The following is a 13,272-nucleotide window of genomic DNA, read 5'->3' as shown; positions in this document are numbered from 1 at the left end:
TGTCCATCAAAATTCACTTTTTGCATTCACATTTAGACTTCTCTCCGGAGAACCTTGGAAAATTCAGCGTTGAACAAGGGGAAAGGTTTCATCAAGAAATTGCGTCAATTGAAAAACGTTTCCTCGGAAAAAACAAAATACATATGTTGGCGGATTACTGTTAGTCGCTCAAACGCGAGACGAGCGATTCTTCTTTAAAACGACGAAGGTCGGGTAAACATTTTTAGAAAAAGTTAGGTATGTAAAATCAACAAAAAAATTTATATAAAAAACAGTATGATTGTTCTTTTTACTCCAATACATTGTACACACTGCAATACACATGATGGCCCATATTTTCTATTTACGGAAAACTAGCGTAGTTTACGCAATTTTTGTCCGATTATTGAAAGTAATACATTAATTTCTTCGTTAATAAATGCACTCAAAGAATATTAACAAACATCTTTAATTTTGTAGTAAAATTATGAAGTAAAAAATTGTTAAAGTTAAAAAAATGATAAAAAAAGCACTTTCTCCAGGTTTAATCAAATAAAAATCACAACTAGCTAGTTTGAATAATTACTTGTTGTACATCATTTGAAAGGTCTGACAATATCATTTTCAAAACATATAAAATATTGAAAATCGGTGAAAAAATGACTGAGATATCCGTAGATTACCGCGCAAAGTCTGAAAAAACGGTTTTTTATAAATAAATAAAAATTGGAGGGTACAACAAAAATAACAAAAATATTTTTATGCATTATTCGACCATATAAACAACCTACAGTGTGTAATTTGTCAGGTGTATTTTCAGTGTTGCACCGTGTAATTAATATACATTTTTATTAGATTTGAAATATGCGGTATTTTATAAATTTAATTTTACAAATAATACCGTAGTGCTTAAATTCTTGTGGATCAAGTATTTCTATGTACCGTTACTTCAATTTACTAGTTGCTTACCTTTAATATGCCGTCTTTCGCTATTTCTCTTTAAAAAATACGAACTTCAAACAACAAATTGCTACACATACATACATTCATATATAAACATTGTCACGCTTAAAAAAAAGTGCATGAGTTTAAGCTTTTTACACTGAACCGAGTTCTCATTATTACCCATCACGTTTAAACAAAATTTATCTCTGAAAAAATGACTCATAAAATGAATTCAATTCGAATTTAAAAGCCAAGTGAAAAAACAATTATAATACCCTAGTATAATAATAATAATGCACGGTGTAAAAAAATATACTCCGAAAGCCACGGCGAAGCAATTAAATTATTACTTCCGCTAATGAGTTTTAAGATATTCGCGCGAAACTATAAAAAAATATGTACGAGTATAAGCAGACATACGTATAATTAAGCTCAAAGATAGATAGATATACATTTATAAATATAATATAAAATGTTCATAATAAAGTAGAAAAAAATAGAATAAAAAGAACAGAAAATTGCTAAAATATCGTAACAACTAAAATCGTAAAGTTGGCGCATTAAAGCTGCACATTCAAAATGATTTAAAAGATTCTTGACCTCAGTGTTCATTCAGATATGTGCGCTTATGTGAGCGCTCAAATATAATTACATTAGCTTTGCCCAGCAGGGAAAACCTGGACTAATGAACTATATTTCTGGTTGGGAATTAGTTCTACTTCGTCATTTGAGACCGCTTCGCTTCGCATGCCTATGGCGCCATTAACATCTGAAAAGTAAAGACACAAAATCGCTTTCTCACATATTTGTCCGTACTTTCATAAAATATCTGCGGCTCATAGTGAAGTGAATTGCTCGCAGAAAGTCGGAATTGAAATATGGTGTGTGGGAATATGAGCCACTTTATCATTTTTGGATTTTAACAAATAAAAATTAAATAGCAAGGAAGGCTAACTTCGGTCCGGAACGTACTTTGCATACCCACACACGTTTTATATATATATATTAATTACTTGGCGTGTACACCCTTTTTTGGTGTTTGGCCGAGCTCCTCTCCTATTTGTGGTGTGCGTCTTTTAATGTTGTTCCACAAATGGAGGGGCCTACAGTTTTGAGCCAACTCCGAAAGGCAGATATTTTTTATTAGCAGCTTTTTCATGGCAGAAATACACTCGGAGGTTTGTCATTGCCTGCCGAGGGCCGACTGCTATTAGAGTAACCTTTTTCTTGATTTTGCTGCTTCACCAAGATTCGAGCCTACGTTCTCTCTAAAGGACTGGAAGTAGTAGTTTGGAACTATAAAGTGTTTAAACAGAGCAGACGGTGCTTAAATTGAACGCATTGTTTTCAATTAAATTAGGAATAAGTACTATTAATTTTTTTTTTTGCACTCAGCGCAAATTTGGATGCCATTTGAAAGAGACGAACAGACAAATTTAATTAATATTGGAGGCAATACAAAATTCCAACTTTTTATTTTATCCGATTTTACACTATGTGAATATTAGTCTTTGGTTTTGATGTAATAAGAGTACGCAGATGAAAGCTTTCCATCACAAATAAGAAGCCATGTCTAAAATGACATTTTTTTTTACAAACTGAAATCTTGACTTTAATTGATGTTATGAAAAGAATCCAATAGTAAACTACCAGCATAGTGGTCTCCCCTTTTATTTGATAAGGCTTTTCAGAGCGACTTCTTGATGAAAGCGTTCACCGCGAACGTCACTAACTGAACCCTTATTTTTGGGAAAAAAGCTCGAAAGAGAATGATTTTCTTCAATTTTAACTACGTATTGCAGCCCCTATTTTTAATATGTGTCCAAGAAAACTTTTATTGTTTCGCTAAATTGTTGTTGTGATATCAATGTTTTCCACTTGGGATCTCCTTTTTTATGAAAATTCTGATCCTCGCAATTGTCACTGTCTGTCTCTGTTTCCTTTAAACATTAAACTGGGCGCTCGGGGACAGGTAAATTGTCGAAATGAGGCTGTGGTTTCTCCCTTGGACCAACCAGCACACTTTATCTTAATTTCTTATATCACGGTTAAAATAAGCTAAATAAGGCTGGTAACTGGTAAAGTTAGATAGTTTTTTTCGATTTTGGCGTAATATCCCCACAAGTAACCGTACTGGACAACAAAATAAATCAGTACTGTCAACACACAAATAAGGAAATAACTACAACTTTCTAGGTGGAATAACAAAATTATAAAATATCAACAATAATTAAAGAACGACAGAAAATCGATTTTTAAGGCCGAAGCTGAAATGAAAATTTTAAAGACTCGAAGTAATACGAGAGCAAATTTGCTCATTGGCCTCACTCGGTAAAGGAGCAGAAGCTTTTTCAAAGCAATTTTTTTCCAGTGTTCAAAAAATTTTGCAATCACTAAAAGTTTATACAATTTTTAACCAACAAAATTTTAAGAAATGCTCGGCCAAAGTTCCGCTTTTTCCCGAAGGCTTTCGTTTCGTCTACCGAATTGAATTTTTTTGGCCGAAGCCGAAGCCATAGCCGCAGTTCGGTATTCTCTATTAATAATACGTTCTTTCATTATTAAAAATTTCATAGGCCAATAATATCGAAAACGAGATAAATATTTTTGGTTTTTCATTTTTATAATTTTTTTGTTAATTTTGGGGGATTTCGGTGTCCGTATGAAAAATGGATGTATAATTTTTTAATAAAACATAAGAACATTTTGGACATTTACGTGATTACGTATTTGATAGAAAAATAATATGAGCAATGATATAATTATTCGTTGCCTATTCTGTAGAGATATATTCAATAGCAAAGAAATAGAGCATGCAGAAGCAAAAGGCAATAGCCTTAACTTTTTTTACATACAAAAATGAAATTTTTTTTTTTTAATAATTTAAAAAATGGCGCTGAAGTTGACCCTCCCGAAAAATTGGACCTGAACGGTGTTGTCCATTTTGGCTATTTATCTGAAACACAAAAACCGAAAAAATTATTAAACAGTATGACTGTAGCTATGTCCCGTACTAGAATAAAAACAAATTGACAAAATGGCGCGGCTTTGTATTTGACACTTTAAAAATCGATTTTTCAGTTTTTTTTAATAAAAAAAATACGAAATAATTGAAATAATAATATGATTCTAGTACGAGCGATAGCCATTGATGTTGTGAACAACATATTAAAATTTCAGACGATTCGGTTGAATAGCTTTTTTTTACAACACCAGGCCGAAAAAAGTCGTTTCGAGGTAAATGAGTTTAAAGTTTGAGGTACGATTCGGTTGAATAGCTTTTTTTTACAACACCAGGCCGAAAAAAGTCGTTTCAAGGTAAATGAGTTTAAAGTTTGAGGTACAGGAGCGCGCGGACCGCTCTCTACCTAGTTAATGTGATGTAGAAGCTATATTATTGATAATTTCGGCATGAAAATTTAACTGTATATTCTTAAAACACAATACTTTCGAAATATCGAAAATACAAAAAATCAATTTTTCGAAATTTCTAGACCTCATAAATGCCCACTTCTGCTTACAATAAGGTGCGTAGGTATGCAAGACGTGCATACATGCAAAAACAAGAGGGTGCGCTTTTCTAAAAACATAAGAAACCTTCCTACAGAAAAGACAATTAGAATTATTATAGGAATAACGAATCGGAATCGAAGATTCTTGTAATACCAACATATCATACTTCCATAAAACATGCTCCATATTTTTAAGTAAATGTGAACTGCAAAGTGGCGCGAGTAGTTCATACTTACTTAATCACTACGCACCCTGTTTACATAATTCTGAAGTAAAAACTATGGTCATCACATTTCTAAGGCTTAAAATGTGTACATATGTATGTATGTTTGGCCTATTATAAATTAAGACTGGCTTAACAATCCAAAACTACCGTTGCATATAAATTTGCTTTCTGATTTTCTGCTTCCCTACATCTACTTTTGACAATTTGTCTCGTGCATTGTTTCGTGGCTTAACACAAAACACATATTCAGTGAAAGACACAAGTTACATTCCAAGCGCGTGAGAAATCCAACAAAAACAAAGCTTACAGGTATGAGATTCAATCAAGCAACAGAAAAAACTACTGATTTTGCAAATAAAGGTGAGCTTCGGGTTGTCGCTCATCAGACATTCAGTATGTGAACCCGATCTGCCGGAGCAGCAGCAACACCAACCAAATGGATCGCAGATTTTATTTTGTGCGAGAAAAGTATTCGGCACACTGATATCCGCAGTCAACGTTTGCGTTGACGCTACTACCAGCTTAAGATTCTTAAGCTCATACATAAATATATTTAATTGTACTCCCGATTCGCCAAGCAACTCAATTGCGCTCTTGCCAAAGAATTAAATGCTCAAGAAACATATGCGCATGTGCCTTATTTATTACTTTTGCAACGAAATATATTTTCCCAGTCACACTCTCACAATCTCTCACTTACTCTCATTCGCTCTTTTTGTCTCTCGTTCCAGATCAAGTAAATGCACGACAGTAGCGATCATCAGCTCCACCACCTCCAACCACCATCGCCGCCACCTCTTGGATAGCATCCACAGTGTGATACAAAAATACGCGCAGCACGATTGTGTACCGAATGGCAGGCGTCGTCTACAACGACGTCGTCATTATTGCTGAAGTAGCTTAACAATTCGTCGTCGTCAGTGAACTGAGGCTGAAGTACCACAACAACTTTACGACTAAGCACACATTTTTGTTAGTGTTGTTTTTGGTTGTTGATTTTCGACTTTTGGCACGTTGCGGCTTTATACCTTGGCTAGCTGCTGCCCGCCCCATCAGTGGAGTCGACAACGCAGCGGCTGAATTGTTTCGTCCGACTTTGTCAACAGGAACGGCGCTCCGGCGGCGCTAGTACGAATTCATCTACCGACGCGCGCTGTCCGTTGTAGCGGTGTTCTGTTGAATGTGTTGTGGGCGAGTAATACATATTTCTTCGCGTAGTTCATATACATTATTTTTTTGTTTTTCAATTTTGAATCGAACCAGCAAAGGAGGCTTAAAATGTGTCGCGCATGCGTTAAGATTAGTGAAAAATGTGAAAAGTAAATCGGATCCACAAGAGCAACCGAATGCTGCTAGTGTCCACTTTGTCAGTGCAGCGGTGTGAAAAATTGCAGAAACCAGCAAGAAGATGCAAACGAGATTTTGGTGCGCTGAAAAAGGATTTTGTAATAACGAAATTGTGAACCTGTGGACTGGTTAGCGCTGGTAATAAATTTTGAGAATTCGCCAAATTTTGCCGAAAAATTGAAAAAAGTTGTACGCGGGCTTCATTACATAATGAATTCTGCATAACTAAAGGTCTCCAAACAAATAATTGCAATAATAAGTACACGAGTGAGCTTAAAGAAAAAAAGTACGTGATTATTAAGTGTTTCGATACGAAATCAAAATATTCAATGATAAGAAAGTGAAATTGTGTTCTTGACAGTGCGTGAATTTAAAGCAACAATATTTTTATAGTCAACAACAGCAGCAGCAACACCATCGCAATGGGTACGAAATCTCCTGGTGGACCGCAACGTTGCCGTCTGATATTACAACGCTGCTTGGCCATACAGCTGAGTAAACCTGGTCATACCCCAGAGGATTTTTGGATGTATGATTCGGGTTATATGATTTTTCAAGTGAGTTGACATTTAGAAAATCCATACATACATACATACGTACACACATACGTACACACATACGTAGGATATCTAAAAATATCAGTTAACTGGTTTTAACGACTTTTGTGTTTGTGCCTATGATGTTTTATTGGTATGTGTGTACATACATACTAGTATATTTATAATTTAACTTTCTTCAACGTTTTGTAAAGATTTAATTGCTTGCCAGTGCGATCGCTGCGTGAATGTCAAGTCGCCAACTGGCTTTCGATTTGTGTCACGCAAAAGCGATATTGCTCGCGGCCTTGGCCCTTTTGTGTTTGCCTACTTGAGCTAAATTTAATTCAACTTTCAATGGAAGTGAATAAAAGTACGGTTGATACAGAGGCAACGTTTGGAGTAATTATTGGGAGATAAAGATCAGCGAATTTAATTATAGCATAGTAGGACCTATATGTAATTTCTACGGTAGTCTCGACTAATTCAGTGTTTTCGTTACTGTTTCTAGTGAATAGAGCTTTCAGTCTATCTTGTGTGAGTGCATGTTTTTTTTTGTAAATCTTTTTGACTGGATTAACATGCATACGAACGCACATATTTTTTGTAAGAAGAATTACAAGTTTATCGCAATAAAATTTACATACGAACGGTTTGTCAAGAAAATATTTCGACATACATACTAAATCCATCGCTTCTTAATGAATTTGGGGAGCCTTTCAAAATTATTTCATTAACTTACATAGTTACCAGTACTTCATAACGGTGAAGTATGAACGGGGAATAAGTTCGTAGCGTTTTTACCGAAGAATTTTGTTCAAACAAAAAACAATAATTATATCAATAAATTAATCAATTATATATTTGCCGTTGCTGTTTACAACCTCTTCCCACCTTTCGACCGATTTGTTGATGCCGTTCAACCAAGAATCGGCTGGTGTAGTGTCAAAGAAGTTGTTGGGCCAGTTTTTAAGGACCTCTTTGTTTGTAATCGATCGATGCAAGGACCGCTGAAGGACCTCAAATTCGAGCCCTTGGAGTGAGGCTTTGCCGACTTGTGCAACATGGAGCCTGGCGTTGTCGTGAAGGAGTATGGTTTGACCATGTCGATCTGGTCTTTTCAGTCGAATGTTGACCGTGGCATTCTTTTCGAGCATTTTCCAGTGCACCATACTTTCTCAGTCCTACCAACACATATCATGATCTTCTTTAAATGAAGATCCAGCTTGACTCTCGGCTGTGATGTATCTTCTGGATAGGCACCATTTCTCATCTTCCGTAACGATTCGGTACAAAAAGCGCTGTTTATGACCGCATGGTGCTCGATGGCAGTCGAGATGAAGAGAAACAATTTGAAGGCGAATTCCTTTGTTTTTTTTCGTCGAGCTCGTGAGTCACCCAGGCTCCCAAATAATTCCCATTGGATGAAAGTGAATGAGAATCGTTTTATGATCGCAGTTCATTTTTTCCGCCAATTCACGACTGTGAGACGTTCTTCATCGAATTCAGAGTGCCTGCTGCTTCCGGACGTGTCATCGACATCAAGGTCGCAATTTTTGAACTTTGCAAACCATTTTCATGATGTGGACTCGCCTATCACAACACCGTCTCCATATACGTCGCAAATGACCTGGTCTGTTTTGACCTCGATGAAAAGCAAAGAATACCAGCTGTCGAAAATATTGTATTCCATTTCTAAGCCTCAAAACTAATAAAATTCTGTATAACTCAAAAATACAGTTAGCATAGTTTTGTAGAGCAGAAAGACGTTTATCGAATAAATACCTACCCTTCGCCAAACATTAAACAAATCGTTGTAAAATGAAAGAAAATACAAAAACGCTATGTATTTATTCCTCAACCCAATACAACAGCAAAATAAATGTTTCTCGTAGCTGTCAAGAAAGTTTTTTTCCATATCTAATTTCGGCATCGTTTGCTAAGATGATTTGATATACCGTTACCTCACTGAGCTGTTATACATGCGTTAGTCATTAATCAGTCATAAAATGATCATAAAGTGATTTCTTAATCAAAATGTCAAAGTATGAAAATTATAAAGAACCCAAAAATGCGTGAAAAACGGGCATCGTTTGAGGTGACTCAGTTGATCTATAATTATACAATAGGAAAAAGTGTGCAACAGGTATCAAATGTTTTATTTAATCAGACAAACTTATAGCATAACATATCATGAAAATAGGCTGAAGCCGAAACCTGCAAATGGAGGATCACGAAAAATATCTGATCGCGCCAATGGTATTTCGTTGAGAAAAGTAGCCGGAAACCTGCAGATTTCGACCCGAAATTTGTTTAGAAACGAGTGTGTTTAGAAACGAGTTTGGGGTACCAGTTTTTCATTTGGGCTATTTTTCAACGAAATAACTTTATTTTCTACTATTGCCTTATAAGTTATTTATAATAGTCAAATAAATCCAAAGATTGAAAGAAAACATGAAAAAATATATATTTTCTTAAGCAATAATCTGAATTTCGATATCAAAACACCTCCTAGACAAACTGTTCTTGCATATTTCGTTACGATTATATTCGTTCTCAATACATGCTTTTCTAAATATTTATTATTTGAAGAGATTTAACTTTTATTTTGAAAGGTTAATGAAAATACACCTTCAGTAAAAATCTCCATAAAATTGGGTTTTCTTGAAAAATATTTCAAACTAGGAGCATTCTATTAAAGACCGAGCTGTGATAGCGCAGCGTTATTTAACATGAGGAAGAAGTGTGCAGGGTAACATGGGACTGTTTACACTGAAAAATAATATTAAAGCCTCAACCAAACTATTTTCAAAGGTTAATATCGATTCGTGGCAGTGAAACCACCTCATCACATTTTTGTTACAGTGAACTAAAGTTTCCATTTATTGCTCAAGTACACAATTAAATATATATATATATACAGGGTGAACGATATGAATTGTTACCAACTTCACACTGCTTGTATCTGTAAAACAGCTTATGACATCAACGTCAAAATTATTCTAATGACAGTTCAATATATTGTTTATAAGCCATCGAAAGCATTTGCGTTTCAGTTTTGTTGAATTTTTTTTTTCTGTAATGGAGTTCAAACGTAATAGTGTGATTGCGTTATATTTGGCTGGAAAATCAGAACCAGACATTATTCGTGAGTTCAGTCACCTCAAAGTGAATAAAATGTGTATCGCAATATAAAACGTTACAATGATACTGGTAGCATTGCAAAACGCTCTGGAGGTGGATCAAAAAAAACCGCAACAACGCTAGAAATGGTTCGAAAAGTGAGGCACGACTTGAACGAAATCCACGTCGAAGTGGAAGAAAAATGGCCAAAGAACTGAAAATATCGCAAAACAGCATTCGACGCATATTGAAAAATGAGCTCAAGGTCAAGGCTTACAAGTTAAAAAAAGAACACGATCTTTCACCCCAGCAAAACAAAGTTCGGTGCGAAAGAGCAAAGGAGTTGTTGCGCTTGCACGAACGTGGCGAATTTCCTAACATTGTGTTTTCTGATGAAAAAAATTTCCCTATTGAGCAGTTCATAAACACTCAAAACGATCGTGTTTACTTGACCGAACGCTCATCGAGAATTTGAGCCTACGTATGGCCACTCGAAGCAATTTCCCATCGCAAGTAATGGTTTGGGCCGCAGTGACCGCTGATGGTCGCTCTCCAATCGTTTTATCGAGCCTGGTGTCAAAGTAAATGCGACTTATTATCGGGAAATTGTTTCAGAAACTGCTTTAGAGCCGTAGCCACGCAAACATTTCGGTCGTAGACCATGGACGTTGCAACAGGACTCGGCACCGTCTCATAAAGCTCGTGTGAACCAAGAATGGTTAAAAAATCATGTTCCACACTTCATTTCGTCCACACAATGGCTTTCGAATTCGCCAGACGCAAATCCGATGGACTATTCCATCTGGTCCATTTTGGAGAGCAAGGTGACTAAGAAATATGCCAGTATGGATGCGCTGAAAAAAGCGATTATACGAGGACCAAAATGCCTCAAGATCACATTCGTGTAGCATGCAACTTATTTTTTGATCGTTTGAAGGCTATAGTCAAGGCAAAAGGTAGTCATATCGAGCTAAAGTGAATATTCTTATGTTAAAATTGTAATCATTTTTAAACATTTAGGTCTTTGAAATCAATAAAAACTAATTTCACACAAAAAAGTTATGGTGTTTTGAATAGGTAACACTTCATATCGTTCACCCTGTATTTGGCACTTACACCCTTTGTTTGTTGTTTTGCCGACTTGCTTCTCCTATTAGTTGTGTGCGTTTCGATATTTTTCCACAAATCGAGGAGCTTACAGTATTATGCCGATTCCGAACCGCCGATGTTTTTTTTTATGAACAGCTTTTTCATTGCAAAAATACACTCGGCGGTTTGCCATTGCCTGCCGACGGACGAGCGCTATTAAAATAAACATTTTTTTCATTCGGGGTTTCATGCACGGAGCTTCGAACCTGTGCACTTCCGAATGGTAGGCACGCACCGGTCCATTCAGCTATAGTGGCCGAACTTGAAATATTATGGATAAATTTGACTAGCATATAATATTTGCCTTGAGAGATCATTTTTACAATAAAAAGGTAGCACTTTGTGCGGACTTCTAACTTTTTTTGATAGAAGTAACATGTAAGGCGAATGAAATGATATTAGAGGCTTTAAATATTTTTCAAAAATTGTAAACAGAAAATTTAATTGATTGTCAAGAAGAAGAAAGGCTATGTGCCAATTATGACAGTGTGGAACTTTAACACCTTATAGATTTGGAATAAAACAAACTCGTTCGAATGTCTGGCGCCGCTTACATAGCACGTGATTCCTCTGTAGTGAGCACAAGGATAGCCATTTCAGAAAATGCAACCCGCTACCCCATAAGCTTTGTACAAATACCCAAGAATGGGAAAAAAATCATTTAACTTTTTGACTTTCCAAACATTTGAATTTCGATCACTCTTTTGTACACAAATCAAAGCCATAAATCATTTAACAATGATAATTATTATTTCTTAATTTATTTGTTAATATGTTATTATTTTTTAGTTTAGTTATCATTTTATAATTCACTTACTATATTAAATCGTTAATGCAACAAACATTAAATTGGACTTCAAAATTTTTTCTCATCGAACCAGCTCTTGCTAAACCCTCCACAGTATTTGTTTAAAAATCCCTTTTAATTGTTTGCAAAAGCTCACAGAAAGTCAAAAAGCTTGGAAATGTTTGTGAACTCTTGATGTGTGGTTTTGATCTCTCCCGTATCTCAACAGCAATATCTAAATAAACGAATGAACCATTCAAGCACAAAATTTTCTTTGAGGACGGATGTACCGCTGTTCTTGGTTTGATTTTATATACAGGGCTAGGCACTCGAAATGTAACCAATTAAAAAGGCTCTAAATATAGTCTGGAAAATTACTTTTATTCAAAATAAAGTAAAACATATGTGAAAATTATAGAAAACTAAGAATCAATTTGCTTTTGCTCGATATGACCTGACTATGGCCTTGAGATCGTGCAGAAACGAAACGCAAGCTGTTCAAATATGATTTGCAGATATTTGACCTGCTCGCGGACACTGGATTTTTTCAGCCCCTCGAGACTGGTGAATCTCAAAATGGTCCAAGGAGAATAATCTATTGGATTCGCGTCTTGTGAATTTGAGAGCCATTGTGTGGACGTTATGAAGTTCGGAACGTTGTTTTTTAGCCATTCTTGTTTCACTCGAGCTTTGTGTGACGATGCCGAGTCCTGTTGAAACGTCCATGGTTTTCCACCAAAATGTTTGTCTACCCACGGCTTCAAAGCAACGTACATAATATACTTTCCCCATAATATTTGGCATATACCTTGACGCCAGGCTCGATCAAAACGATTGGTGAGCGTCCATATGCAAGTACAATGTCCCAAACCATTACCTGTGGTGGGTGTTGCCTCCTGGTGACCAATCTATGACTCAATTTGAAAAGTTTTCTCGACAGAAAACACAATGTTCGGAATTTGACCGCTTTCGGCCAAGCAAAGCAACTCCTTCGCTCTCTCAAGACTGACTTGTTGCTGCATTGTAAGGCTTGACTTTGAGATCGGCGGATCATACGGTTAGATATTTTCAGTTCTTTCGCCATTTCATTGACATTTCGCTCAAGTCGCTTCTTCTCTTTTTGAACCATTTCATGTGACAAAAGAATTTTTTGATGACAACCTCCATGACGTTTCTCGATGCTACCAGTATTATTGTAACGAGTAATGGTGCGATAAACAAAGCTTTATTTACTTTAAGGTGCTCGAGCTCACGAACAATCGCTGGTTGTGATTTTCCAGCCAAACATAATGCAGTCACACTATTGCATTTGAAATCCACTACTGATTTTCTGTTTTCGCGATTACTCTCTGCAAAATGCTTCCGCGCGCTTGTAAACAATACTCGTGCATCAACTGCGGTCTGAAGTTGGTTACTCTTCGAGTGCTGGTCCCTGTATATATATTAGTATATTTATGTACATTTTAGATGCCGGCAACACACATTTATTTTTTGAACGACTGGCAGTAACGGATATTCATAATGATTTTTGCCTATATTTTTTTTTTTTTTGTTTCGTCTAAATGCGATTTTTGGGGTGCGCTTTGGGAGGTGCTTTTCACAATAATTTTTTTAAATATTGATACCTAATCGGCAAATAACCAGGATGCAAGGTGGTCCTGGTAATT

The 13,272-nt window shown here is 36.0% G+C and overlaps 1 protein-coding gene across 5 annotated transcripts in view; it reads left to right on the top strand.

Moving 5' to 3' along the window:
* The window catches only part of LOC129243074 (uncharacterized), a 436,614-nt gene that overhangs the window by 273,653 nt on the left and 149,689 nt on the right, over nt 1-13,272 (top strand). For all 5 annotated transcript variants that reach the window (XM_054880171.1, XM_054880170.1, XM_054880169.1 and 2 more), the window contains exon 6: nt 5,395-6,567. In XM_054880171.1, the coding sequence (XP_054736146.1) occupies nt 6,433-6,567 (135 nt within the window). In that variant the 5' untranslated portion in view covers nt 5,395-6,432. The remainder of the gene's footprint in view (nt 1-5,394; nt 6,568-13,272) is intronic.

Source organism: Anastrepha obliqua, chromosome 3, assembly GCF_027943255.1.
Source record: "Anastrepha obliqua isolate idAnaObli1 chromosome 3, idAnaObli1_1.0, whole genome shotgun sequence".
Taxonomy (NCBI): Eukaryota; Metazoa; Arthropoda; class Insecta; order Diptera; family Tephritidae; genus Anastrepha; species Anastrepha obliqua.
Note: the sequence above shows the minus strand (reverse complement) of the source record. Positions and strands in the feature narration are given on the sequence as shown.